This window comes from Pseudophryne corroboree, chromosome 9, assembly GCF_028390025.1.
Source record: "Pseudophryne corroboree isolate aPseCor3 chromosome 9, aPseCor3.hap2, whole genome shotgun sequence".
In the NCBI taxonomy this organism is placed as follows: domain Eukaryota; kingdom Metazoa; phylum Chordata; class Amphibia; order Anura; family Myobatrachidae; genus Pseudophryne; species Pseudophryne corroboree.
In genome coordinates this window covers 21,151,599-21,178,863 of record NC_086452.1, presented here as the reverse complement: position 1 = coordinate 21,178,863, position 27,265 = coordinate 21,151,599, and the positions used below count along the sequence as shown (strand labels likewise).

Sequence of the window (27,265 nt, the reverse complement as noted above, 5' to 3'; positions counted from 1 at the left end):
AATACATCTATTACACCTTATACAGACACAGTACACTACATCCCCAACATGACCTGACCACTGGCCATGACCATAATACATCTATTACACCCTATACAGACATAGGACACTACACCCCCAACATGACCCGACCTCTGGCCATGACCATAATACATCTATTACACCCTATACAGACATAGGACACTACACCCCCAACATGACCTGACCATAATACATCTATTACACCCTATACAGACATAGGACACTACACCCCAACATGACCTGACCGCTGGCCATGATCATAATACATCTATTACACCCTACACAGACATAGGACACTACACCCCAACATGACCTGACCGCTGGTCATAGTACATCTATTACACCCTATACAGACATAGGACACTACACCCCCAACATGACCTGACCACCGGCCATGACCATAATACATCTATTACACTCTATACAGACATAGGACACTACACCCCCAACATGACCTGACCACTGGCCATGACCATAATACATCTATTACACCCTGTACATAGGACACTACACCCCCAACATGACCTGACCACTGGCCATGACCATAATATATCTATTACACCCTCTACAGACATAGGACACTACACCCCCAACATGACCTGACCGCTGGCCATGACCATAATACATCTATTACACCCCATACAGACATAGGACACTACACCCCCAACATGACCTGACCACTGGCCATAGTACATCTATTACACCCTATACAGACATAGGACACTACACCCCCAACATGACCTGACCACTGGCCATGACCATAATACATCTATTACACCCTATACATACATAGGACACTACACCCCAACATGACCTGACCACTGGACATGACCATAATACATCTATTACACCCTATACAGTCATAGGACACTACAACGCCAACATGACCTGACCACTGGACATGACCATAATACATCTATTACACCCTATACAGACATAATACACTACACCCCCAAACATGACCTGGGCACTGGCCATGATCACAATACATCTATTACAACTTCTACAGACATAGGACACTACACCTCAAACATGACCTGACCACTGGCCATGACCATAATACATATATTACACCCTATACAGACATAGGACATTACACCCCCAACATGACCTGACCACTGGCCATGATCATAATACATCTATTACACCCTGTACATAGGACACTACACCCCCAACATGACCTGACCACTGGCCATGACCATAATATATCTATTACACCCTCTACAGACATAGGACACTACACCTCAAACATGACCTGACCACTGGCCATGACCATAATACATCTATTACACCCTATACAGACATAGGACATTACACCCCAACATGACCTGACCACTGGACATGATCCTGGTCATAATTCAATTGAATTTGAATGGATACAATGCTGGTTGAAGCGCAGAGAACAGAGAGATGTAGTAAATGGAATGCATTCAGAGAAGGGACCAATGTTCTTCAAAAGCCTAATTAGTGGCTGGGTAGACACACCAGAAGGGTAAAGAAAGATTGATAATCTAGATAGACCAGAGGAGCGGTCAAGTGTTTTAACTATAGTTACAAAATTGTGCACTTGTCTTGCAAACACCCAAAGGTTTATCATAGAATTTATGGCACTAATATATCCACTACCAATGAGAACATGGATCTAGGGGTCATTATTCAGGAGATATAAAGTAGACAACAATGTAAAAAAGTAAAGAAGATGGCCAGTCGGATGAGGAGAGGTTGGTGGAAAGAGAGGAGGTGGTCATGCCACTATACAGATTGCTGGTGCGACCCCACCTGGACAACAGTGCTCAATTCTGGAGGCCATAGCTCCAGAAGGACATAAATAAATCATATGCTAGGTTAAATATTTATTTTATATGTAATAATGAATTCCACTTTTATGGCCATAACATTACTGTTTCTTTAGGTTGACAACACTTAGGTTGACACTCATTAGGTCGACCACTATTGGTCGACATGGTCACTAGGTCAACCCATGAAAAGGTCGACATGACTTTTTAACCTTTTTTTTCCCATATACTGAACTTTTTATACTCTACGATCCACGTGGACTATAATTGGGAATAGTAACCTGTGCCAATCGCAGCGGTAGCGGAGCGAGGCACCTTGCCCGAAGCATGGCGAGCTACTAATTAATTCCCAAGTTTATCAAGACTTTTTGCAGGAGAACTTAAGGCCATCTGTCAACCAACTGAAGATCAGCAGAAGATGGGTGATGCAACAGGACGACTCAAAGCAGAGAAGTAGATCAACAACAGAATGGCTTCAACAGAAGGAAATACGCCTTCTGCAGTGGCCCAGTCAGAGTCCTGACCTCAACCCGAATGAGATGCTGTGGCATGACCTCAAGAGAGCGATTCACACCAGACAACCCAAGACTATTGCTGAACTGAAACAGTTTTGTAAAGCGGAATGGTCCAAAATTCCCCCTGATCGTTGTGCAGGTCTGATATGCAACTATAGGAAACGTTTGGTTGAGGTTATTGCTGCCAAAGGAGGGTCAACTAGTTATTAAATATACAAAAATCTACACACACACAAACATACAGTTGCAAGAAAAAGTATGTGAACCCTTTGGAATTTCCTGGATTTGTGCATAAATTGGTCATAAAATGTGTTCTGATCTTCATCTAAGTCACAACAATAGACAAACAGTGTCTGCTGAAACTAATACCACACAATTATATGTTTGCATGCTTTTATTGAACACACCATGTAAAACATTCACAGTGCAAAGTGGACAAAGTATGTGAACCCTTGGTTTTCTGTGTGTGTAATTGCCACACATCAAACAGAAAGTAGAGTGGTGCAGAGATAGAGGACACTATTATAGCCGTCTCTAGTTATGGATCAAGGGTGGTTTATCCAGGCGTGGCCCTCTAGCAGACAAGGCTTGGTTTCAGAGCAGCTGGACAGCCATGTATTGCGCTACCACACAGACCAGCTGACTGCACTCTACTATGTAAATGCCCAGTCGTTCAGGGGCAGGATGCAACAGTGGGGCTTCTAAGTCAATAACATCAATGGGGGCACATAGTTCAAAAAAGGGATTCCACTCTTTTAATCGAGGCCCCCCATCTGTCTATATTGCATTGTGGAGAAAATACAATGCATGCTGCATTGTTCCCCATTGAGTTGGCTTAGCCTGCGCTGTTTTCTAGTATAAATATACAGCACTGTGCAAAAGTTTTAGGCAGGTGTGGGAAGAATGCTTTCAAAAATGGAAGTGTTAATATTGTATTTTCATCAATTAACAAAATGCAAAGTGAAGCAGAGTTTGGCTGTTTCTCACCCAGTTTTAAGCCTTCTACACAGCTGTTTCTGATTCAGTTAATGACTGTTTCAATATGAAAATGATGATCATTGTTACCTGTTTGGTGTGATTAGTTCATCAATCATACCAAACAGGTGATACTGATCACCAACAGCTATAATCCTACAAAATCGCTGACTTTGTGTAAGTGTACCTAGAAGAATTGATTAGGTTTTGAAGGCAAATGGTGGTCACACCAAATAATGATTTAATTTAGATTTTTCTTCTGTTAATTCACTTTGCATTTTGGTTATTGATAAATATAAACTATTAACACTTCTGTTTTTGAAAGCATTCTTACTTTTTGGCATTTTTTCCGCACCTGCCTAAAACTTTACTTTCACAGTACTGTATATTACATATATCTGCATAATGCTACAAAACAAATGTTCCTAACATGCTACACGCACAATACACCATGTTTTATTGTCACACAGAATTAGAGTTGAAGAAACTTTAGCTTTAGTCATTTTTTGAGCATTAAAATATATTGGTGGATTACAGCCTCTAAGATGAGAACAGACACGAAGTATCAAGATATGTTATGTGGAAACGGGGGCATCCATCAGTGTCACGTATTTTGTCAAGAGATTTTGTTTGCGCGGGTGAGAAATGAAATCTGTGCTGGAAGTTATTGAAGAGAGATTATGATTTAATAAAACTACTCTCCAGCTGCCGCATCCGAGACAGCGACCGGCAGCGGCAGTTCTCTTTTATTACTTGGAATTTAACCCTCTGCCTACCGTCGTTTCTGCCACATCTGCTCAAAGGCGTCTGCAAGTTCCACGTTGGTAATTTCCTCTGAATCCTGAAACTTCAGGAAGCCGTTTCCACCATGTCCTGTAATTATAATGATGTATGTTATCCTTCCGGTGGCTAAAGCGGCCCGCCAACAATACGTACAGCAGTGGGTGCAATAACATCAGCATAATGTGGCTGAAGTTACTGCACCAGCATGGAGCAAAGTAAAAAAACAAAAATAAAAACCACACAAGTAACTTTGTACCTGGGTAAAACCATGCTGCACCACAGGTGTGACAGGAGTAACAGAAATTTTGTAAGTAAAGCAAAAAAGCAAGCAACTGGGCAAAACCATTTTGCACTGCAGGTGGTGCAGTTGTAACATGTGCAGAGAGAGTTAGATTTGGGTGGGTTATATTGTTTCTGTGCAGGGTAAATACTGGCGGCTTTTGCATGTAGCCCACAAATGTTAGGCAGCTTTATTTCTACACTGCAATTTAAATTAAAACACCCCACCCAAATCTAAATCTTTTCCCAGGCTAAATCTACCTCTTATTACAGTTGCGCATGTAGGGGGGGAGGGGGGTTCTTAGTACCCAGAAACCCCTCCCTGATGGACCAAGCTCTCTTTTTTTTTCAGAGACGGAGACAACCTTGTCTCCGTCTCTGCAGCAGCCGCGGGCACCAGGCAGAGGAGATCAGAGAGCTGCCGGTCTCTCACTGCTGGGTCAGCTCTCAGCGCTTCCGCGTCAGGTGGCTTTCATATACCTGATGCGGAGCGCTGACAGACGAACCTGCAGCGGGAGGCCGGGCAGCGTGCCGCAATCACAGAGGGGGACTTGAAAGGATTTGTGAAGCCCGGCTTCCCGGCAGGGCTACAAAAGAGGTCCGCAGCTACTACAGCAGCTCAGCCCCCACAACGTACAAATGGTGTGTGTAAGTATGCTGTGTGCCCTCTGCAAGTGTAATATTTGTGTATGCTGTGTGTGTATAACTCTGCTATTCTGCTATGTGTAACGTACTGTATGCTATGTGTGTGTGTGTGTGTGTGTGTGTGTGCGCGTGTGCGTGTATGTGAGTGTATGTTATGTGCATGTATGCTATGTGTGTATGTGTCTGTATGTATGCTATGTGCATTAATGCAAGTATGCTGTGTGTGCTGTATGGATGTGTGCGTCACATGTATTAAAAAAAAATTGTTCTATGCCGCTCTGCACTCTTATCAATTCAAATGATAACTATTGCCGGGTGCCCTCTATAATAAAATTGATGCACACGTTCCAAACTTTCGGCACTCACAGACCACACAAGAAACACAGATAGCTGCTTTGCTTCTAGGTTTCGGTTTATTCAGCCATAGTCAAGAATACAGATATAATACATTGTTTAATACAATGCAATGCAATAGTACAGATATAAGACAGAAGCAAAGCAGCTACCTGTGATTCTTTTGTGGGCTGTGAGAGCCGCCAGTTTGGAACATATACAGAAACCCACCCCCACACCGAAAATCCTGCGTTTGCCCCTGTATTAAACAGCCTACGACGTGCAGGAAGAGGCGTGATACTGGCAGGTAAAACCGTATTTTTTAAAAGTAGTAATAACTTAAAAACCAAAAGCCGTACAGACATGTACAACACTGGACATTTTGGTAATATTCCAGTCTGCTACTGCAGCCATTATGACCATTTAGGTCTGACTAAAATCTGTTCCAACCTAGAGGGAATAGAAGAGGATGGAAATAAAACAACAGCGCTTCGGCGGCTGACCGAGCCTCGAGAGTTGCAGCAAAGTCTGTTGCCTTTGATGTTCATTCGGTGATGGAGACAAAATGACCAGACGGGACATCCCACGGGCAGCCGCCACGATTTGTCAGCTTCTCGGCGTGACATTTATGGAGGTCTGTTTCTAAGATTTAATCTGACAGATCATTTCTTTTCTGGATTAAGTGTCCGACTAATAATAAAACGAATACGATACCAGTCCTTTAACAAGTGCGACAACCGCACAACAAGAAACGCACTGATGTGATATCTCCAAGAGGATGAGGACAGGGATATATAATAACTTTACCTATAGGTGTCAATCTGCACTAATCCACAACCACCACACAATCCCCTTCATTGTCTGTGACGCAAGAGGAGAAATAATCCCCAGGGTCTGCAAATACTGGATCTACCCAGAACACGAAACAAACCAAAACCTATTCAGCTTGAGTCTCCCGTATCCAAAAAAGTTTGGGACCAGAAGTGTTTTGATATCGGATTTTCAGATATGGGAGGCTGTAAAATCATGAGCCAAGTTATACATGTTTCTATGTATCCCAGGCATATATTACCAGTCATGTAGATGAGTATATTGCTTCTGTCGTCGGATAGGAGACGTTTGAGCCGTGGGGTGCTCGGCGGCAACCTGCCAGTCAAAACTCGCAGAAAGTTTTCTACCGTCACCTAGAAACACAAGATAAGAGGCTTATTAAACATTTAGCAAACTGTGGCGCGTGTCCCATAAAGGCTCAAAGAAGCCAACCTGAGAAACGGCTGTGTGAGAAGTCTTACGGTCTGCTTGTACACTACAAATCAATGGTCATACCCTGGCTTCTAACGGATAATAAATGATGTGGGGGAACGGGGAGAGATGCGGCAGCTAGGAGTCATATATACAAGCGATACTAAATTAGCGGTGCTGGTTGAGGAAGGCATGTGACGGCGCTTAACGGTTAGGACTGAAACTGCAAATCTGCAACTTTGGGGCAGCTGCAGAGTGAGCATTACGCCACACGGTGCAACTTGTTTCACATCATTTGGGTCTGCACATGCCCAAAATGGTTTGCACGCTCATATGTAACCGGACAGCTCTTGATGACTGCACCTCCTGGATGGGCGGAACGCGTTGTTCTAACAGAGGCCAAGTACAATAAGGGTGTGTTTGCGCCATCGAGAGGACATGCAGACCATGAAAAAGATGCATGTACACTCAGGAAAGCCGTATTTGCGGATGGTCAAGGCCTGGGGCAAAAAGCAGAGGATGATGGTAACCAGCTTGTGATTGGCCGCGTGCAAAAGCTCCGCTCACAATGGCTGCGCTCGACTTATATAAATTGTTTAAGAGGGACGCAAGTCACCGTCTACTGCTCCAGGCGTAAACCAGATGCATAGGCTACTGTCGATTTTTGGTTGATATTTACATCTTAAACCATTATTCCACCGCTAATTTCAGAAAAACTAAAAAAATATATGTATAAAAAAAATACAAACACATACACAATGTACTGCAGTCTATGCCTTAAAAATTTTTTTTTTTTTTTTTTTTTAATGGATTGATTTTTTTATTTCTATTTTACCACACGTGTCTGAAGACGCAGTTGTGGGTGGAACCTCTGGGGATGGAATCGGTGAAACCATAAATAGCTGGTGATTCTAATTACCGTATTTTCCACCTTGACCTTACGTTGCCCTAAGACAATACACTCATTCCAACTCTCTTGTCCAGGCTGTGCAGACCTGAAGCCGCAGAACCACTATAAAAAAAAGCTGAACCTCCACATTTAGTCATTGCACGAACGGGCAATTAAATATAAAGCGGAAGGCTTTAAACCCAATGAATAAAAGAAATGGCGGAGGTCTGCGTGGTCTCTTGACATTTTGTGATCTGCGCAAACAAGGTAGGATTAGTACTAGCTGGAGTTTTCAGTCCTTTTCTTTTTGCCTGTGTGGGGGCAGAGGATTAGCCAAAGCAAGTTCACATAATCGGATTATCAGCACGCCTTTTACACGTGGAGGGGGAGCTGGGAAATAATGTGCGCCAATGCGAGGAAAGACTTGCACTCCTCTCTGTAGACAGCTCCGGCTGCTGCGAACAGGACAACCTTCTAAAAACTTAGATCGGTTGCCGTCAGCTTGAGCTCCATAATTAAACGAATCTGAAGTTCATGTTTTTTTCTTGTAATTCCTGCTACGCGTCTCCAGGTGAATTCATGCCCCGTCTATTTTTCCCGTAATCCACTGATAAGTTGCTAATCAGATACTGGAAGTCGATGCAGAAAACAGCCGGTCGCTTTTAGGTTTCTGATACAGTTAGGCAATGCAAGGATGAGGTAATGAGCGAGAACTGAGCAAGGAGAATGTCAGGCAGAAGATTTATATCCGGAGGCTAGACACACAATGGGGGAAGATGCAGACGGCGTTCTATAGCTAGAGTCTGTCATGAAATCACTGTGTGGACACCCGGAAACAGGTGATGTGGGCTGCAGATACCATTAAAGCATCATCAATAAGCAGACTTTCTGGGAGCTGACCCTGTCCAGAGTTTTGCAATCATTCCTAAATATTCTTTGTGCAGACAAAATTTAAAGTGGATCACTACTCGTTAAGTCCAACGATTTACAAATCGTGATTAGAAAACCTTAAACTTTCCCCAAATCTCTTATAACCAAGTACAATCTGGGCAGTAAAAAGTATGGACAATTCATAATTCTCTGATCCTTTCCATCAACCAAGAAGCAACCACAGCTTGAGTTGGACTCTCGTGCAGATGCATACAAAGCCATGAGGGTTCCAATAAGGGGAGTAAAGCTATTGTAACGATCTCTACAAAAGAATACTAATTACTGTTACATCTTTGCCGGTTTTGGAAATAGGATATTAGCCCACAGCAAACCTGGAGGGAGAAGAATGTCATTTTGAAGGAGATCTAAAATAAGATTTTACTTACCGATAAATCTATTTCTCGTAGTCCGTAGTGGATGCTGGGACTCCGTCAGGACCATGGGGATTAGCGGCTCCGCAGGAGACAGGGCACAAAAATAAAGCTTTAGGATCAGGTGGTGTGCACTGGCTCCTCCCCCTATGACCCTCCTCCAAGCCTCAGTTAGGATACTGTGCCCGGACGAGCGTACACAATAAGGAAGGATTTTGAATCCCGGGTAAGACTCATACCAGCCACACCAATCACACCGTACAACCTGTGATCTGAACCCAGTTAACAGTATGACAAACGTAGGAGCCTCTGAACAGACGGCTCACAACAATAACAACCCGATTTTTTTGTAACAATAACTATGTACAAGTATTGCAGACAATCCGCACTTGGGATGGGCGCCCAGCATCCACTACTGACTACGAGAAATAGATTTATCGGTAAGTAAAATCTTATTTTCTCTGACGTCCTAGTGGATGCTGGGACTCCGTCAGGACCATGGGGATTATACCAAAGCTCCCAAACGGGCGGGAGAGTGCGGATGACTCTGCAGCACCGAATGAGAGAACTCCAGGTCCTCTTTAGCCAGGGTATCAAATTTGTAGAATTTTACAAACGTGTTCTCCCCCGACCACGTAGCTGCTCGGCAGAGTTGTAATGCCGAGACCCCTCGGGCAGCCGCCCAAGATGAGCCCACCTTCCTTGTGGAATGGGCCTTGATAGATTTAGGCTGTGGCCGGCCTGCCACAGAATGTGCAAGTTGAATTGTGTTACAAATCCAACGAGCAATCGTCTGCTTAGAAGCAGGAGCACCCAGCTTGTTGGGTGCATACAGTATAAACAGCGAGTCAGATTTTCTGACTCCAGCCGTCCTTGAAATATATATTTTCAATGCCCTGACAACGTCCAGCAACTTGGAATCCTCCAAAATCGCTAGTAGCCGCAGGCACCACAATAGGCTGGTTCAGGTGAAACGCTGAAACCACCTTAGGCAGAAACTGAGGACGCGTCCGCAGTTTCTGCCCTGTCCGAATGGAAAATCAGATATGGGCTTTTATACGATAAAGCCGCCAATTCTGACACTCTCCTGGCTGAAGCCAGGGCCAGTAGCATGGTTACTTTCCATGTAAGATATTTCAAATCCACCGATTTGAGTGGCTCAAACCAATGGGATTTGAGAAAATCCAAAACTACATTAAGATCCCACGGAGCCACTGGGGGCACAACCGGGGGCTGTATATGTAGTACTCCTTTTACAAAAGTCTGGACTTCAGGAACTGAAGCCAATTCTTTCTGGAAGAAAATCGACAGGGCCGAAATTTGAACCTTAATGGACCCTAATTTGAGGCCCATAGACAATCCTGTTTGCAGGAAATGTAGGAATCGACCCAGTTGAAATTCCTCCGTCGGGGCCTTCCTGGCCTCACACCACGCAACATATTTTCTCCAAATGCGGTGATAATGTTGTGCAGTCACCTCCTTCCTGGCTTTTACCAGGGTAGGGATGACCTCTTCCGGAATGCCTTTTTCCCTTAGAATTTGGCGTTCAACCGCCATGCCGTCAAACGCAGCCGCGGTAAGTCTTGGAATAGACACGGTCCCTGCTGAAGCAGGTCCCGTCTTAGAGGTAGAGGCCACGGATCTTCCGTGAGCATCTCCTGAAGTTCCGGGTACCAAGTTCTTCTTGGCCAATCCGGAGCCACGAGTATCGTTCTTACTCCCCTTTGCCGTATAATTCTCAGTACTTTTGGTATGAGAGGCAGAGGAGGAAACACATACACTGACTGGAACACCCACGGTGTTACCAGAGCGTCCACAGCTATTGCCTGAGGGTCTCTTGACCTGGCGCAATACCTGTCCAGTTTTTTGTTGAGGCGGGACGCCATCATATCCACCTTTGGTTTTTCCCAACGGTTCACAATCATGTGGAAGACTTCTGGATGAAGTCCCCACTCTCCCGGGTGTAGATCGTGTCTGCTGAGGAAGTCCGCTTCTCAGTTGTCCACTCCCGGAATGAACACTGCTGACAGTGCTATCACATGATCTTCCGCCCAGCGAAGAATCCTTGCAGCTTCTGCCATTGCCCTCCTGCTTCTTGTGCCGCCCTGTCTGTTTACGTGGGCGACTGCCGTGATGTTGTCCGACTGGATCAACACCGGCTGACCCTGAAGCAGGGGTTTTGCCAGGCTTAGAGCATTGTAAATCGCTCTTAGCTCCAGTATATTTATGTGAAGAGACATCTCCAGGCTTGACCACACTCCCTGGAAGTTTCTTCCCTGTGTGACCGCTCCCCAGCCTCTCAGACTGGCATCCGTGGTCAAGGATACAGCTGATAGGAGGCTGGAAACTACCCTAAAAAGTATATACACACATACTGGTGTTATACTGCGACCAGCCATCGCCTCAGCCTGGATGTGCAGTGCTGGGGTGGTCTGGTCGGATTCCCTGACTGAAAATATTGATACCCTGGATAGGGACAGTATTTTACAGACTTTAGAGCAATTAAAGGATGCTTTTCTTTATATGCGAGATGCTCAGAGGGATATTTGCACTCTGGCATCGAGAGTAAGTGCGATGTCCATATCTGCCAGAAGAAGTTTATGGACGCGACAGTGGTCAGGTGATGCGGATTCCAAACGGCATATGGAAGTATTGCCGTATAAAGGGGAGGAATTATTTGGGGTCGGTCTATCGGATTTGGTGGCCACGGCAACTGCCGGGAAATCCACCTTTTTACCTCAGGTCCCCTCCCAACAGAAAAAGACACCGTCTTTTCAGCCGCAGTCCTTTCGTTCCTATAAGAACAAGCGGGCAAAAGGACAGTCATATCTGCCCCGAGGCAAAGGAAAGGGTAAGAGAGTGCACCAAGCAGCTCCCTCCCAGGAGCAGAAGCCCTCCCCGGCTTCTGCAAAGCCCTCAGCATGACGTTGGGGCTTTACAAGCGGACTCAGGGGCGGTGGGGGGTCGACTCAAGAATTTCAGCGCGCAGTGGGCTTGCTCACAGGTGGACCCCTGGATCCTGCAGGTAGTATCTCAGGGTTACAGGTTGGAATTCGAGAAGTCTCCCCCTCGCCGGTTCCTAAAGTCTGCTTTGCCAACGTCTCCCTCAGACAGGGCGACGGTATTGGAAGCCATTCACAAGCTGTTTTCTCAGCAGGTGATAGTCAAGGTACCCCTCCTACAACAGGAAAAGGGGTATTACTCCACGTTATTAGTGGTACCGAAGCCGGACGGCTCGGTAAGACCTATTCTAAATCTGAAATCTTTGAACCTGTACATACAAAAATTCAAGTTCAAGATGGAGTCACTCAGAGCAGTGATAGCGAATCTGGAAGAAGGGGACTTTATGGTGTCCCTGGACATAAAAGATGCTTACCTGCATGTCCCAATTTGCCCTTCACATCAAGGGTACCTCAGGTTCGTGGTGCAAAACTGTCATTATCAGTTTCAGACGCTGCCGTTTGGATTGTCCACGGCACGTCGGGTCTTTACCAAGGTAATGGCCGAAATGATGATTCTTCTGCGAAGAAGAGGCGTATTAATTATCCCTTACTTGGACGATCTCCTGATAAGGGCAAGGTCCAGAGAACAGCTGGAGGACGGAGTAGCACTAACCCAAGTAGTGCTGCAACAACACGGGTGGATTCTGAATTTTCCAAAATCTCAGTTGACCCCGACAACACGTCTGCTGTTCCTGGGAATGATTCTGGACACGGTTCAGAAAAAGGTGTTTCTTCCGGAGGAGAAAGCCAAGGAGTTATCCGAACTTGTCAGGAACCTCCTAAAACCAGGAAAAGTGTCTGTGCATCAATGCACAAGAGTCCTGGGAAAGATGGTGGCTTCTTACGAAGCAATCCCATTCGGCAGATTCCACGCACGAACTTTTCAGTGGGATCTGCTGGACAAATGGTCCGGATCGCATCTGCAGATGCATCAGCGGATAACCTTATCGCCACGGACAAGGGTGTCTCTTCTGTGGTGGTTGCAGAGTGCTCATCTGTTAGAAGGCCGCAGATTCGGCATACAGGACTGGGTCCTGGTGACCACGGATGCCAGTCTGAGAGGCTGGGGAGCGGTCACACGGGGAAGAAACTTCCAGGGAGTATGGTCAAGCCTGGAGATGTCTCTTCACATAAATATACTGGAGCTAAGAGCGATTTACAATGCTCTAAGCCTGGCAAAACCCCTGCTTCAGGGTCAGCCGGTGTTGATCCAGTCGGACAACATCACGGCAGTCGCCCACGTAAACAGACAGGGCGGCACAAGAAGCAGGAGAGCAATGGCAGAAGCTGCAAGGATTCTTCGCTGGGCGGAAGATCATGTGATAGCACTGTCAGCAGTGTTCATTCCGGGAGTGGACAACTGGGAAGCGGACTTCCTCAGCAGACACGATCTACACCCGGGAGAGTGGGGACTTCATCCAGAAGTCTTCCACATGATTGTGAACCGTTGGGAACCAAAGGTGGATATGATGGCGTCTCGCCTCAACAAAAAACTGGACAGGTATTGCGCCAGGTCAAGAGACCCTCAGGCAATAGCTGTGGACGCTCTGGTAACACCGTGGGTGTTCCAGTCAGTGTATGTGTTTCCTCCTCTGCCTCTCATACCCAAAGTACTGAGAATTATATGGCAAAGGGGAGTAAGAACGATACTCGTGGCTCCGGATTGGCCAAGAAGAACTTGGTACCCGGAACTTCAGGAGATGCTCACGGAAAATCCGTGGCCTCTACCTCTAAGACGGGACCTGATTCAGCAGGGACCGTGTCTATTCCAAGACTTACCGCGGCTGCGTTTGACGGCGTGGCGGTTGAACGCCGAATTCTAAGGGAAAAAGGCATTCCAGAAGAGGTCATTCCTACACTGGTTAAAGCCAGGAAGGAGGTGACTGCACAACATTATCACCGCATTTGGAGAAAATATGTTGCGTGGTGTGAGGCCAGGAAGGCCCCCACGGAGGAATTTCAATTGGGTCGATTCCTACATTTCCTGCAAACAGGATTGTCTATGGGCCTCAAGTTGGGGTCCATTAAGGTTCAAATTTCGGCCCTGTCGATTTTCTTCCAGAAAGAATTGGCTTCAGTTCCTGAAGTCCAGACTTTTGTAAAAGGAGTACTACATACACAGCCCCCGGTTGTGCCCCCAGTGGCTCCGTGGGACCTTAATGTAGTTTTGGATTTTCTCAAATCTCATTGGTTTGAGCCACTCAAATCGGCGGATTTGAAATATCTTACATGGAAAGTAACCATGCTACTGGCCCTGGCTTCAGCCAGGAGAGTGTCAGAATTGGCGGCTTTATCGTATAAAAGCCCATATCTGATTTTCCATTCGGACAGGGCAGAACTGCGGACGCGTCCTCATTTTCTGCCTAAGGTGGTGTCAGCGTTTCACCTGAACCAGCCTATTGTGGTGCCTGCGGCTACTAGCGATTTGGAGGATTCCAAGTTGCTGGACGTTGTCAGGGCATTGAAAATATATATTTCAAGGACGGCTGGAGTCAGAAAATCTGACTCGCTGTTTATACTGTATGCACCCAACAAGCTGGGTGCTCCTGCTTCTAAGCAGACGATTGCTCGTTGGATTTGTAGCACAATTCAACTTGCACATTCTGTGGCAGGCCTGCCACAGCCTAAATCTGTCAAGGCCCATTCCACAAGGAAGGTGGGCTCATCCTGGGCGGCTGCCCGAGGGGTCTCGGCATTACAACTCTGCCGAGCAACTACGTGGTCGGGGGAGAACACGTTTGTAAAATTCTACAAATTTGATACCCTGGCTAAAGAGGACCTGGAGTTCTCTCATTCGGTGCTGCAGAGTCATCCGCACTCTCCCGCCCGTTTGGGAGCTTTGGTATAATCCCCATGGTCCTGACGGAGTCCCCAGCATCCACTAGGACGTTAGAGAAAATAAGATTTTACTTACCGATAAATCTATTTCTCGTAGTCCGTAGTGGATGCTGGGCGCCCATCCCAAGTGCGGATTGTCTGCAATACTTGTACATAGTTATTGTTGCAAAAAAATCGGGTTGTTATTGTTGTGAGCCGTCTGTTCAGAGGCTCCTACGTTTGTCATACTGTTAACTGGGTTCAGATCACAAGTTGTACGGTGTGATTGGTGTGGCTGGTATGAGTCTTACCCGGGATTCAAAATCCTTCCTTATTGTGTACGCTCGTCCGGGCACAGTATCCTAACTGAGGCTTGGAGGAGGGTCATAGGGGGAGGAGCCAGTGCACACCACCTGATCCTAAAGCTTTATTTTTGTGCCCTGTCTCCTGCGGAGCCGCTAATCCCCATGGTCCTGACGGAGTCCCCAGCATCCACTACGGACTACGAGAAATAGATTTATCGGTAAGTAAAATCTTATTTTCTTCACCGTCGACACTAGATTCGGTGTCCGTGTCTGGGTCTGTGTCGACCGACTGAGGTAAAGGGCGTTTTACAGCCCCTGACGGTGTCTGAGACGCCTGGACAGGTACTAACTGGTTTGCCGGCCGTCTCATGTCGTCAACTGATTTTTGTAACGTGCTGACATTATCACGTAATTCCATAAACAAAGCCATCCATTCCGGTGTCGACTCCCTAGGGGGTGACATCACCATTACCGGCAATTGCTCCGCCTCCACACCAACATCGTCCTCATACATGTCGACACACACGTACCGACACACAGACACACAGGGAATGCTCTTATCGAAGACAGGACCCCACTAGCCCTTTGGGGAGACAGAGGGAGAGTTTGCCAGCACACACCCAAGCGCTATAAATATATAGGAACAACCCTACAGAAGTGTTGTTTCCTTTATAGCAGCTTAATATATCAATATCGCCAAAAAAGTGCCCCCCCTCTCTGTTTTTTTACCCTGTTTCTGTAGTGCAGTGCAGGGGAGAGTCCTGGGAGCCTTCCTCGCAGCGGAGCTGTGCAGGAAAATGGCGCTGTGTGCTGAGGAGATAGGCCCCGCCCCCTATTTCGGCGGGCTCTTCTCCCGGTGTTTGTGAGACCTGGCAGGGGTTAAATACATCCATATAGCCCCAGGGGCTATATGTGATGTATTTTTAGCCAGAACAAGGTATTATCATTGCTGCCCAGGGCGCCCCCCCCCCCAGCGCCCTGCACCCTCAGTGACCGCTGGTGTGAAGTGTGCTGACAACAATGGCGCACAGCTGCAGTGCTGTGCGCTACCTCATGAAGACTGAAAAGTCTTCTGCCGCCGGTTTCTGGACCTCTTCACTTTTCGGCATCTGCAAGGGGGTCGGCGGCGCGGCTCCGGGACCGGACTCCATGGCTGGGCCTGTGTTCGATCCCTCTGGAGCTAATGGTGTCCAGTAGCCTAAGAAGCCAATCCATCCTGCACGCAGGTGAGTTCACTTCTTCTCCCATAAGTCCCTCGTTGCAGTGAGCCTGTTGCCAGCAGGACTCACTAAAAATAAAAAACCTAATAACTTTTTCTAAGCAGCTCTTTAGGAGAGCCACCTAGATTGCACCCTGCTCGGACGGGCACAAAAACCTAACTGAGGCTTGGAGGAGGGTCATGGGGGGAGGAGCCAGTGCACACCACCTAGTCCTAAAGCTTTTATTTTTGTGCCCTGTCTCCTGCGGAGCCGCTAATCCCCATGGTCCTGACGGAGTCCCAGCATCCACTAGGACGTCAGAGAAAACACTTTACATGAATACGCTGTAAACCCATGAAGCTACTTTGGGTGACTTCAAAGTCATCTGGTGATATTTACCACCAGAAATTCTTTATAAGCCGTGGACATTTACAGTCCTCAGAAAGGCAGTAGCGGCTGAGAAGAGTATTAAGGATTGGCCATGGTACCATCACAAATTAATTTCTAGTAGAAAACCATTAATTGTCCAAGTACGTTCCAAGTGGCTCTGCTAGATTATGCATCTTGCTTGGAATTTAGTTTAAGGGCTACAAGAACATCTTGCGTCATGAAATTTATGGTTAGCGGTTTTTACAACTTTATCAACCTTAGCGAAGAGATTTAACTAGTGTCAAATTGCGATTAGACTTTCTGAGAATTAAAAGGTCAGAGTCAACTTTTGTGTAATTTTCCATTAATTTTGTGTAATCTATGTTCCTTTTCAGGGTGGTCCTGCTTTATCTGTATTCATACAATCAAAATATTGCACTCAGCCCAGACAATTGGAAGGAGTTAAGATTAAGGGTTTATGATTAAGTATTGCTGAAGGGTTTCTTCAAATTTTTATTGAATTTTAAGATGAGGAACTTGAAGTAAGGCTGTATCCTGCCTTCTATTCTAATTAGTTTCTAGGAAATACCTCTACCTTGTTCTGCGTGACTGGGTGTATTTTCCATGAGCATAATAATAAGATTTTATATACGTAACGGTAAATACTTTTCTCATAGTCCGTAGAGAATGCTGGGGTTCCATTTAGTACCATGGGGTATAGACTGGTCCACTAGGAGTCATGGGCACTTTGAGTTTAATAGTGTGGGCTGGCTCCTCCCTCTATGCCCCTCCTACCAGACTCAGTCTAGAAACTGTGCCCGAGGAGACGGACATACTTCGAGAGAAGGAAATACACAGATAGTGGTGAGGTTCGCACTAGCTCACACACAACAAGAGGAAAGCCAAGCTAACCAACTTGAAACGATTTAGCAACAACTGAACCAACAATACTTAACCAAGTAACAATGCAGGAATACGAAGCACTGGGCGGGCCCCCAGCATCCTCTACGGACTACGAGAAAATGATTTACCGGTAGGTAATTCAAATCCTATTTTCTCTTGCATCCTAGAGGATGCTGGGGTTCCATTTAATACCATGGGGATGTACCAAAGCTCCCAGTACAAGAGGGAGAGTGCCGAGGTTCCTGCAGAACAGATTGACCAAACTTAAGGTCCTCAGCGGCCAAAGTATCGAACTTGTAGAACTTAGTAAACATGTTCGACCCGGATCAAGTAGCTGCTTGGCAAAGCTGTAAAGCCGAGACACCCCGGGCAGCCGCCCAGGAAGAACCCACTTCACGAGTAGAGTGGGCCTGAACAGATCTTGGACTCAGCAATCCTGCCATAGAATAAGCATGCTGGATAGTTAGTCTGATCCAGCAAGAATATCGTCTGCTTAGAAGCAGGACACCCAATCTTGTTGGGATCATAAAGGACAAATAGTGTGTCCGACTTCCTGTGACAAGAAGTTCTCTTCACATATATCTTCAAAGCCCTCACAACATCCAAGGACTTTGAGGTAATTGAGGCGTCAGTAGCCACTGGCACCGCAATAGGTTGGTTGATATGAAAAGCCGACACAACCGTTGGAAGAAATTGCTGACGTGTTCTGAGCTCAGTTCTATCCTCATGGAAAATCAAGTAGGGGCTCTTGTGCGACAATGCCCCCAATTCTGAGACACGTCTTGCAGATGCCAATGCCAACAGTGCGACCGCCTTCCAAGTAAGAAACTTTACGTCCACCTCCTGTAAAGGTTCGAACCAATCCGATTGCAGGAACTGCACATTAAGATCCCAAGGTGCCGTAGGAGGCACAAAGGGTGGTTGGATGTGCAGAACCTCTTTCAAGAATGTCTGAACCTCAGGGAGAGCAGACAATTGTTTCTGGAAGAAAATGGACAAGGCCAAAATCTGGATCTTTATGGAGTCCAAGTGTAGGCCCACATCCACACCTGCATGCAGAAACCGTCCTAGTTGAAACTCCACCATAGGAAACTTCTTGGATTCACACCAAGACACATACTTTTTTCAGATTCGATGGTAATACTTAGACGTTACACCCTTCCTAGCTTGAATCAGAGTAGGAATGACTTTGTTCGGAATGCCTTTCCGAGCTAAGATCTGGCGTTCAACCTCCATGCTGTCAAACGTAGCCGTGGTAAGTCTTGATAGGCAAACGTCCCCTGTTGTAGAAGGTCCTCGCGAAGAGGAAGAGGCCTCGGATCCTCCAGCAGTAATTCCAGAAAATCCGCGTACCAAGCCCTTCTTGGCCACTCCGGAGCAATGAGGATCGCCTGAACTCTTGTTCTTTTTATTAGTTTGAGAATCCTTGGGATGAGTGGAAGTGGAGGGAACACATACACTGACTGGAACACCCACGGAGTTACCAGGGCGTCCACCGCCACTGCTTGTGGATCCCTTGACCTGGACCAGTACCTCCGAAGCATCTTGTTGAGGCGAGAGGCCATCATGTCTATCTGAGGTACACCACATCGGCTAGTTACCTCTGCGAATACCTCTGGATGGAGAACCCATTCTCCTGGATGGAGATCATGTCTGCTGAGGAGGTCCGCTTCCCAGTTGTCTACTCCCAGAATGTAGATCGCCGACAGCGCCACCGCTTGTCTTTCTGCCCAGAGGAGGATTCTTGTTACCTCTGACATTGCCGCTCTGCTCTTCGTTCCGCCCTGCCTGTTTATGTAGGACACTGCCGTGACATTGTCCGACTGAACCTGAATGGCTTGATCTCGCAGAAGATGTGCCGATTGTAGAAGGGCGTTGTATATAGCCCTTAGTTCCAGAACGTTTATTGGAAGGACGGATTCCAGACCTGACCACTTTCCTTGGAAGTTTTCCCCTTGGGTGACAGCTCCCCAACCTCTGAGATTTGCATCCGTGGTTAGAAGGATCCAATTCTGAATCCCGAACCTGCGGCCCTCGAGTAGGTGAGACGTTTGTAGCCACCAGAGGACTGGAATTCTGGCTTTCAGCGACAGGCGTATCCGCTGGTGCATGTGAAGATGTGATCCGGACCACTTGTCCAGGAGATCCAGCTGGAAGGACCGTGCATGAAATCTTCCGTACTGAAGAGCCTCGTAGGCTACCATCTTTCCTAGAAGGCGAATGCACTGATGAACTGATACCCGGGCTGGCTTCAAGACATCCCGGACCATTGACTGGATCACCAACGCTTTCTCCACTGGTAGAAACACACACTGCACTTCCGTGTCTAGTATCATCCCCAGGAAGGGCAGTCTCCTTGTCGGCTCCAAATGTGACTTTGGAAGGTTCAGGATCTACCCATGATCCTGGAGTAGTTGAGTTGAGAGAGCAATACTCTGCAACAGCGTCTCCCTGGATGATGCTTTTATCAGGAGATCGTCCAGATATGGAATTATGTTCACTCCCTGCATGTGGAGGAGGAGCATCATCTCTGCCATGACCTTGGTTAACACCCTCGGTGCCGTGGAGAAGCCAAATGGCATTGTCTGGAACCGATAGTGACAGTCCTGCAGCGCAAATCTTAGATAAGCCTGGTGAGGCGGCCAGATCGGAATGTGAAGGTACGCATCCTTGATATCCAGGGATACTAGGAACTCCCCCACCTCCAGACCTGAGATCACCGCTCTCAGAGACTCCATCTTGAATTTGAATACCCTCAAGTAGGGGTTCAACGACTTTAGCTTTAATATTGTTCTTTACCGAACCGTCCGGTTTCGGTACCGAAAACAGGTTTGAGTAATAACCCTTGTGTTTTAGGTGAGGTGGAACTGGAACAACGACATTTGTTTGCACCAATTTTTGAATGGCTTCCTGTAGGATAGCACTTTCTGTCAGCGAAGCTGGTAAACCTGATTTGAAGAATCTGTGAGGTGGGAGTTCTTGAAATTCCAGTCTGTAGCCCTGGGTAACAATATCTTTTACCCAGGGGTCTAGGCATTTAGACGCCCAGACGAACCTGAAATTTTTTAGTCTCGCCCCCACATGTCCGATCTCCAGGCTGGGAGGTCCACCGTCATGCTGAAGATTTTGAGGAAGCAGAACCTGGTTTCTGTTCCTGGGAACCTGTTGGTGGTGCAGGTTTTCTGGACTTTCCCCGACCTCCTCTAAAGAAGGTGGGAGGGGGTTTGGATTTTATACATTTTGCGGTCCGAAAGGACTGCAGTGTAGGCGTAGGATTAGATTTCCTAGCCGGTGCTGCTGCGGAGGGAAGAAAGGTCGACTTACCTGCAGTCGCCGTAGAAATCCACACATCCAATGCATCCCCAAACAGGGCCTGATCTTGCGGTCAGCCGGCTCCTTTAAGGCGGTTGAACCAGGGACCGGTAAAACCATCTTTTTTGACCACCTAGATACAGTAGCATCTACTATAGGTGGGTTTTCCCACTTCTTCCTGTCCTCTTCAGGGAAAGGGAAAGCAATGAGAATTCTTTTAGGGATCTGGAATTTTTTGTCTGGGTTTTCCCAGGATTATTCAAACAAGGAGTTTAACTCCTTAGAAGCAGGGAAGGTAAGTGAGGATTTCTTATTTACGGTAAAATAAGATTCCTCTTCCTGCTCAGGTACCTTCTCAGAAATATGCAAAACATCCCTAATGGCTTCAATCATTAGTTGCACCCCTTTAGCAAGGGATGCATCCCCCCCGTATATCCCCATCACCGTCCCCTGCATCAGAGTCGGTATCAGTGTCAGCTTGCACTATCTGGGCAAGTGTACGTTTTTGTGGGTATGCAGGTGGGGTTTTAGACAAAGTAGTGGGGGCTGAATACATCATATCCTCCACAGATTTTTTTCAAAAACCTCGTCTCTTTCTCAGTATGTGACACACTTGTTGAAATCTGGGATATCATTCCCCTTAAAGAATCCTCCCATGGGGGTTCGGATTCAGAAGGCTGAGAAAGTATATTGCAGTCCTGAGTACATGGAATAGACTCCTGAGGAGAAGATAAACACTCTGCAGCACAGGACACAGAGTCCTTAGACACGGTAATGTGGGATTTGCACACTTATACACACACAGGAAAATGTCAGACACAGTTTACCACAGAGTACCTTCAGAGAGTCACAGAGTATAAGGAGCCAGCCACACTGCGCCTCTGTAGGCTGTTATTATGATAAAAGCCCGGGCACTAACTAGTTAACCTTAATAGGGTAGCTAGTTCATTTAACACACTCCCCCTTCCCCAATTTATAACACCCTGGTACCGCAGAGGTATGCTGGAGTTATGTGGAGGGCAGCGCTCCCTGTCAGCGTCCTTGTTCTATCATCTGCAGGGAGAAAATGGCGCTGGTGAGTGCTGGATCCGCTCTGAGCGGAAGCCCCGCCCCCTGTAATGGCGCGCAGCTTCCCGCACTTATTCTTTTATACTGGCCTGAGGATTGTGTGTGTTAACAGTGGGATTAGCCCCTGTTAACTATGTGACCTGTGTAGGGTTAATGCGCTGACTCAGGACGCCCCTCAAGCGTCTACATGTGCATGTTGCTGAACCTTCCAGGAGCGCAGCCTGTCAGAGCTGTGCTCCAACCCTGGTGCCGCCATACCCACCGGCGACCCACTAACCAGGACGCCGGCGCTGTACTCACCACTCTTATGGCTCTGTTAGGGGCTGGCGGGCGTGCTGCGGGAGTGAGCGGACGCCTCGTGGGCTTGCGATCAGTACCCTCAGGAGCTCAGTGTCCTGTCAGCGGAGTAGAGAACCATTAACTCTCCATTAAGTTGGTTCCTACTACCCCCCTAAGTCCCACGAAGCAGGGAGTCTGTTGCCAGCAGCCTTCCTGTAAATTAACTAACTCTAGAAAACAATAAAACTAAGACAACTCCTAGGAGCTCCCCTAGCTGTGACTGGCTCCTCCGGGCACATTTTCTAAACGGAGTCTGGTAGGTGGAGCATAGAGGGAGGAGCCAGCCCACACGATTAAACTCTTAAAGTGCCCATGGCTCCTAGTGGTCCCGTCTATACCCCATGGTACTAAATGGAACCCCAGCATCCTCTAGGACATAAGAGAAAGATAAATACATAAGCAATCCAGAGGTGCGTATCATACAGGTGAGAATTCAAAGTACAGTCCCCCATTGAGGAATGGATGGATCATAGTCTGAAGTATGAGAGGAAATGGCAAGGCGTTGGAGAGATCATGTGTCCACAATGGGGTTTACGTGTAGATTAAGGTTGGTCAGTGTCTGGCCAAAGTGTTTGAAATCGGTCATTAGTTGCAGACTGTGGTTATACTGCACACAACAAGAAGACTTGCTTACTTTGATTAGACAGAACAGAAATAATGAGAAAGCGGCAATTATTTTTCTTGTTAATGGAATCTAAAATTAATTGAACAGTTATTCAAAAGTATAGTGACACCTCTAACCTTAATAGGAGGGATTTATGATCCCATCATTTGGAAACCCCCCAACCCCAATGTGTACAGCAGCAACCAGAATGCTACGTTACTTTCCTCGGACTGCTAAGACTTGACATAATGAATAATTCAACTGACAGCACGCTTCCGTTTGAGAGCCCAAGAAGTTGTCTCTTGAGAATAAGGTGAATTTACTTCATGACTGAAGGAAAGGGAGGAGACAGATGGGCAGAATAAAATAATTTAAAAAAAATGTGGGAATGGGGCATTGGTGCACGGTGAGTGTCTGTGAGCACCTTCATCAGGTGGTAAACTGGTCATAAAAATAGGAATTTGATACCTACCGGTAATTCCTCTTCTCCTAGTCTGTAGTGAATACTGGGGTTTTGTACTTTAGTACCATGGGGGTATAGATCGGGTCCACTGGAGCCTGGCAATTTCAAACTTTTAGTGTGTGTAAGTGTGTGCTGGCTCCTCCCCTCTATGCCCCTCCTACCAGACTCAGTCTAGAAAACTGTGCCAGAGGAGACGGACATAATATGAGAGAAGAACAATACAACAGCGGTGAGGCAACAAGCCAACACACAACCATGAACGTAAGGAGGGCGCTAACCAGAACAGAGGGTAGCAACACCAACCTAACCCGGATATCAAGGCTATCCCAACAACATAATGGGACCACAACGTCGGTCCAACCAAATACTTATGTAAGCAGGAACGAAGCACTGAGGCGGGCTCCCAGTATCCAATACTGACCAGTTTCTCTTGCGTCCTAGTGGATACTGGGGTCTTGTACTTTAGTACCATGGGGAAGTCCAAAAGCTCCGAAACGGGTGGGAGAGTGCTGAAACCCCTGTAAAACCGCCTGACCAAACTGAAGGTCATCCTTGGCCAAGCTATCGAACCTATACAAATGTGTTCTAACCAGACCAAGTTGCAGCTCAGCACAACTGTAGGGCCGATACACCCCGGGCAGCTGCCCAGGAAGACACCACCGACCTCGTCGAGTGGGCCTGAATAGACTTCGGTAAGGGCAGAGCCGCCGAAGTATAGGCCTGTTGAATGGTCAAACCTGAGCCAATGAGCAATAGATTGCTTGGAAGACGGCTGACCAATCTTGGAGGAATCATAAAAGGACAAACAGCGAGTTAGATTTCCGATGACGGGCCGTCCTTTTGATATAAATCTTCAGAGCCCTGACCACATCCAAGGACTCAGGACCAACGGAAGCATCAGACAACACTGGAACCACAATAGGCCGATTCACAGGAAAATCTGACACCACTTTAGGCAAAAATTGAGGACGGGTCCTAAGTTCTGCCCCGTCCTCATGAAAAACCAAATAAGGGCTCTTACAGGATAAGGCCCCTAATTCAGAAACACGCCCGGCAGACGCCAATGCCAATAACATCACCGTCTTCCAGGTGAGAAATTTAAACTCCACCATCTGTAAGGGTTCAAACCAATCCGATTGGAGAAAGGACAAAACCACATTGAGGACCCACAGAGCCGTGGGAGGTACAAAGGGCGGTTGCATATGAAGAACTCCCTTAAGGAAAGTCTGTACTTCTCGTAACACGGCAAGCTGTTTCTGGAAGAAAATATAAAGCGCCGAAATCTGGACTTTTATGGAGCCTAAACGTAGGCCCATATCCACTCCCGCGTGCAGGAAAAGTAGAAAATTACCAATTCTCCATGGGAGAGACCTTTCTACTTTCACACCAGGAAACATACTTTTTCCAGATACGATGATAATGTTTTGATGTAACCATCTTCCTGGCCTGGACCATGGTGGAAATAACCAGAGAGGGAAGACCCTTTCTTGCTAGAATCTCCCTCTCAACTTCCAAGCCGTCAAACGTAGCTGTTGTAAGTCTGGATAGACGAACGGACCTTGCTGAAGAAGATCGTCTCAGATCGGTAAAGGCCATGGATCCTCCAGAGTCATGGTTAGGAGGTCCGAGTACCACACCCATCAAGGCCAATCCGGGGCAATTAGAATTGCCTGAACGCTTTCCCTTATTAGCCTTTTTAGCACTCTGGGGATCAACGGTAGAGGAGGGAACAGGTACACAAACTGGTACATGCACGGTGATGTCAGCGCGTCCACTGCACAGCCTGTGGATCCCTCGTTCTGGAACACTAACAGCAAAGCTTCTTGTTGAGACTAGAAGCCATCAGATCTATCTGCGGACAGCCCCACCGGTGAATTAACTGTTGAAACACCTGGGGATGTAGGCCCCACTCCCCCGGATGGAGGTTGTGCCTGCTGAGGAAGTCTGCTTCCCAGTTGTCCACTCCTGGAATGAATATGGCTGAGATGGCCCTTGTGTTGGCCTCTGCCCACACGAGAATCCTTGACACTTCTCGCATTGCTGCACTGCTTCTTGTTCCCCCTTGTCTGTTTCTGTACGCCACCGCCGTGGCATTGTCCGATTGAACCTGGATCGCCTGATCCTTCAGGAGATGAGAAGCTTGCAGAAGAGCATTGTAAATTGCCCTGAGTTCAAGGATGTTTATCGGCATAGCCAATTCCTGAACTGACCATAAACCCTGGAAACTTGGCCCTTGGGTTACCGCTCCCCAACCGGGGAGGCTGGCATCCGTTTTCAGTAGAATCCACGAGTGGAGATTGAAATTCTGCCCTCTATCAGGTGAGGAATTTGAAGCCACCATAATAGAGAAATCCGGGCTTTCGGAGATAGGGACACTTCCTGATGCATATTAAGGTAAGAACACGACCATTTGTCTAGCATATCCAGTTGAAATGGTCGGGCATGAAAACTGCCGTGCTGGATTGCCTCGTACGCAGCCACCATCTTGCCCAGTAATCGGATGCAAAGATGTATGGACACCCTGCGAGGACAGAGTACCGAGCGGACTATAGCCTGGATAGTCAAGGCCTTGTCCATCGGGAGAAACACCTTTTGAGATAGCGTATCCAGAATCATTTCCAGGAACTGAAGACGTTGGGTCGGTTCCAAGTGAGATTTCTGAAAATTTAGGATCCACCCATAATCCGTAAGTAGGCGAGTAGCCAGACCGATGCTGTGCAGTAAACGCTCCCTGGAAACAGCCTTTATTAGTAGATAGTCCCCTATTTGGACGATGTTTACTCCCATCATGCGCAACTGCAGCATCATCTCCGCCATGACCTTGGTGAAGACCCTCGGAGCTGTGGATAATCCAAAGGGCAAGGCCTGAAACTGGAAATGGTCATCCAAAAAGGCAAATCTAAGGTAAGCCTGATGAGGGGGGCCACATGGGAATGTGTAGGTAAGCATCCTTGACACCCAGAGACACCAGGAACTCCCCCTCCTCCAGCACGGACACCACCGCCCGCAGGGATTCCATCTTGAATTTGAACACCCGCAGACACAGGTTTATAGACTTCAGGTTCAAGATGGGGCGTACCGAACGGTCTAATATGGGAACGACAAAGAGACTGGAGTAAAAATCCCTGTTGCGTAACGGAGGTGGTACATGAACTACCACCCGTCTGCAAAAGTTTTTGAATAGCCTCTTGCAAGGTAACTTTTGCTGCGGGTAAAGCTGGTAAGCCCGACTTGAAAAACCTGTGAGGAGGTAGTGTTTGAAATTCCAGCCGGTATCCTTGGGAAATGAGGCCCTTCACCCAAGGAACCCGGCAGGACTCCGCCCACACGTGGGCGAAGAATTGAAGGCGAGCACCTACCTGAAAGTCGCCTTGCTGATGGGGCCAACCGTCACGCGGAAGACTTAACGGCAGGGGATACGGCGGTCTGGTCCAGAGAGACAGCAGGTGCAGGTTTACGGGACTTACCACGGGATCCTCTGGAGGTGGTGGAGACCCCTCGGCCCCTGCCTCTGAGCCTTGCCACATGAAAGGACTGCAAGGAGGGTCCGGTCTAAGAACGTCGAGCAGGTGGTGCAGCCAAAAGCAGATAGGTAGACTTACCCGCCGTTGCTTGGGAGATCAATTTATTTAATTTGTCTCCAAACAAGGCATCACCTGTAAAGGGAAGATTTTCCACACCCTTTTTGGAATCAGCGTCAGCCGACCATTGACGTAACCACAGAGCTCTGCGCGCCGAAACAGCCATAGCAGTAGTGCGGCCATTTATCTTACACAACTCTTTAATAACCTTGCTTATAAAATTTGCAGCATTCTGTATATGTTGTAGCAGAGTAATGACCTCATCCCGGGGTAGAGAGTCTAAACCATCAATAACGTTATCAGACCACTTGACAACCGCCCTGGAGATCCACCCGCAAACTATTGTGGGGTGTTGTGCTGCGCCTGCTGCCGTATAAATTGCCTTAAGTGTTGTCTCAATTTTACGGTCAGCTGGCTCTTTCAGGGATATAGCCCCGTAACAGGCAGTACCAATTTCTTAGACAATCTGGACACCGATGTATCGACCGACAGGGGGTTTTCCCAGACCTTCCTGTCCTCAGCTG

The 27,265-nt window shown here is 47.2% G+C and overlaps 1 protein-coding gene across 2 annotated transcripts in view; it reads right to left on the bottom strand.

Moving 5' to 3' along the window:
- Positions 1-27,265, bottom strand: part of PIGK (phosphatidylinositol glycan anchor biosynthesis class K) — a 270,897-nt gene that overhangs the window by 148,409 nt on the left and 95,223 nt on the right. For both annotated transcript variants that reach the window (XM_063939046.1, XM_063939045.1), the window contains exons 5-6: positions 6,420-6,531; positions 4,084-4,180 (exon numbers count right to left, since the gene is read on the bottom strand). In XM_063939046.1, the coding sequence (XP_063795116.1) occupies positions 4,084-4,180; positions 6,420-6,531 (209 nt within the window). The remainder of the gene's footprint in view (positions 1-4,083; positions 4,181-6,419; positions 6,532-27,265) is intronic.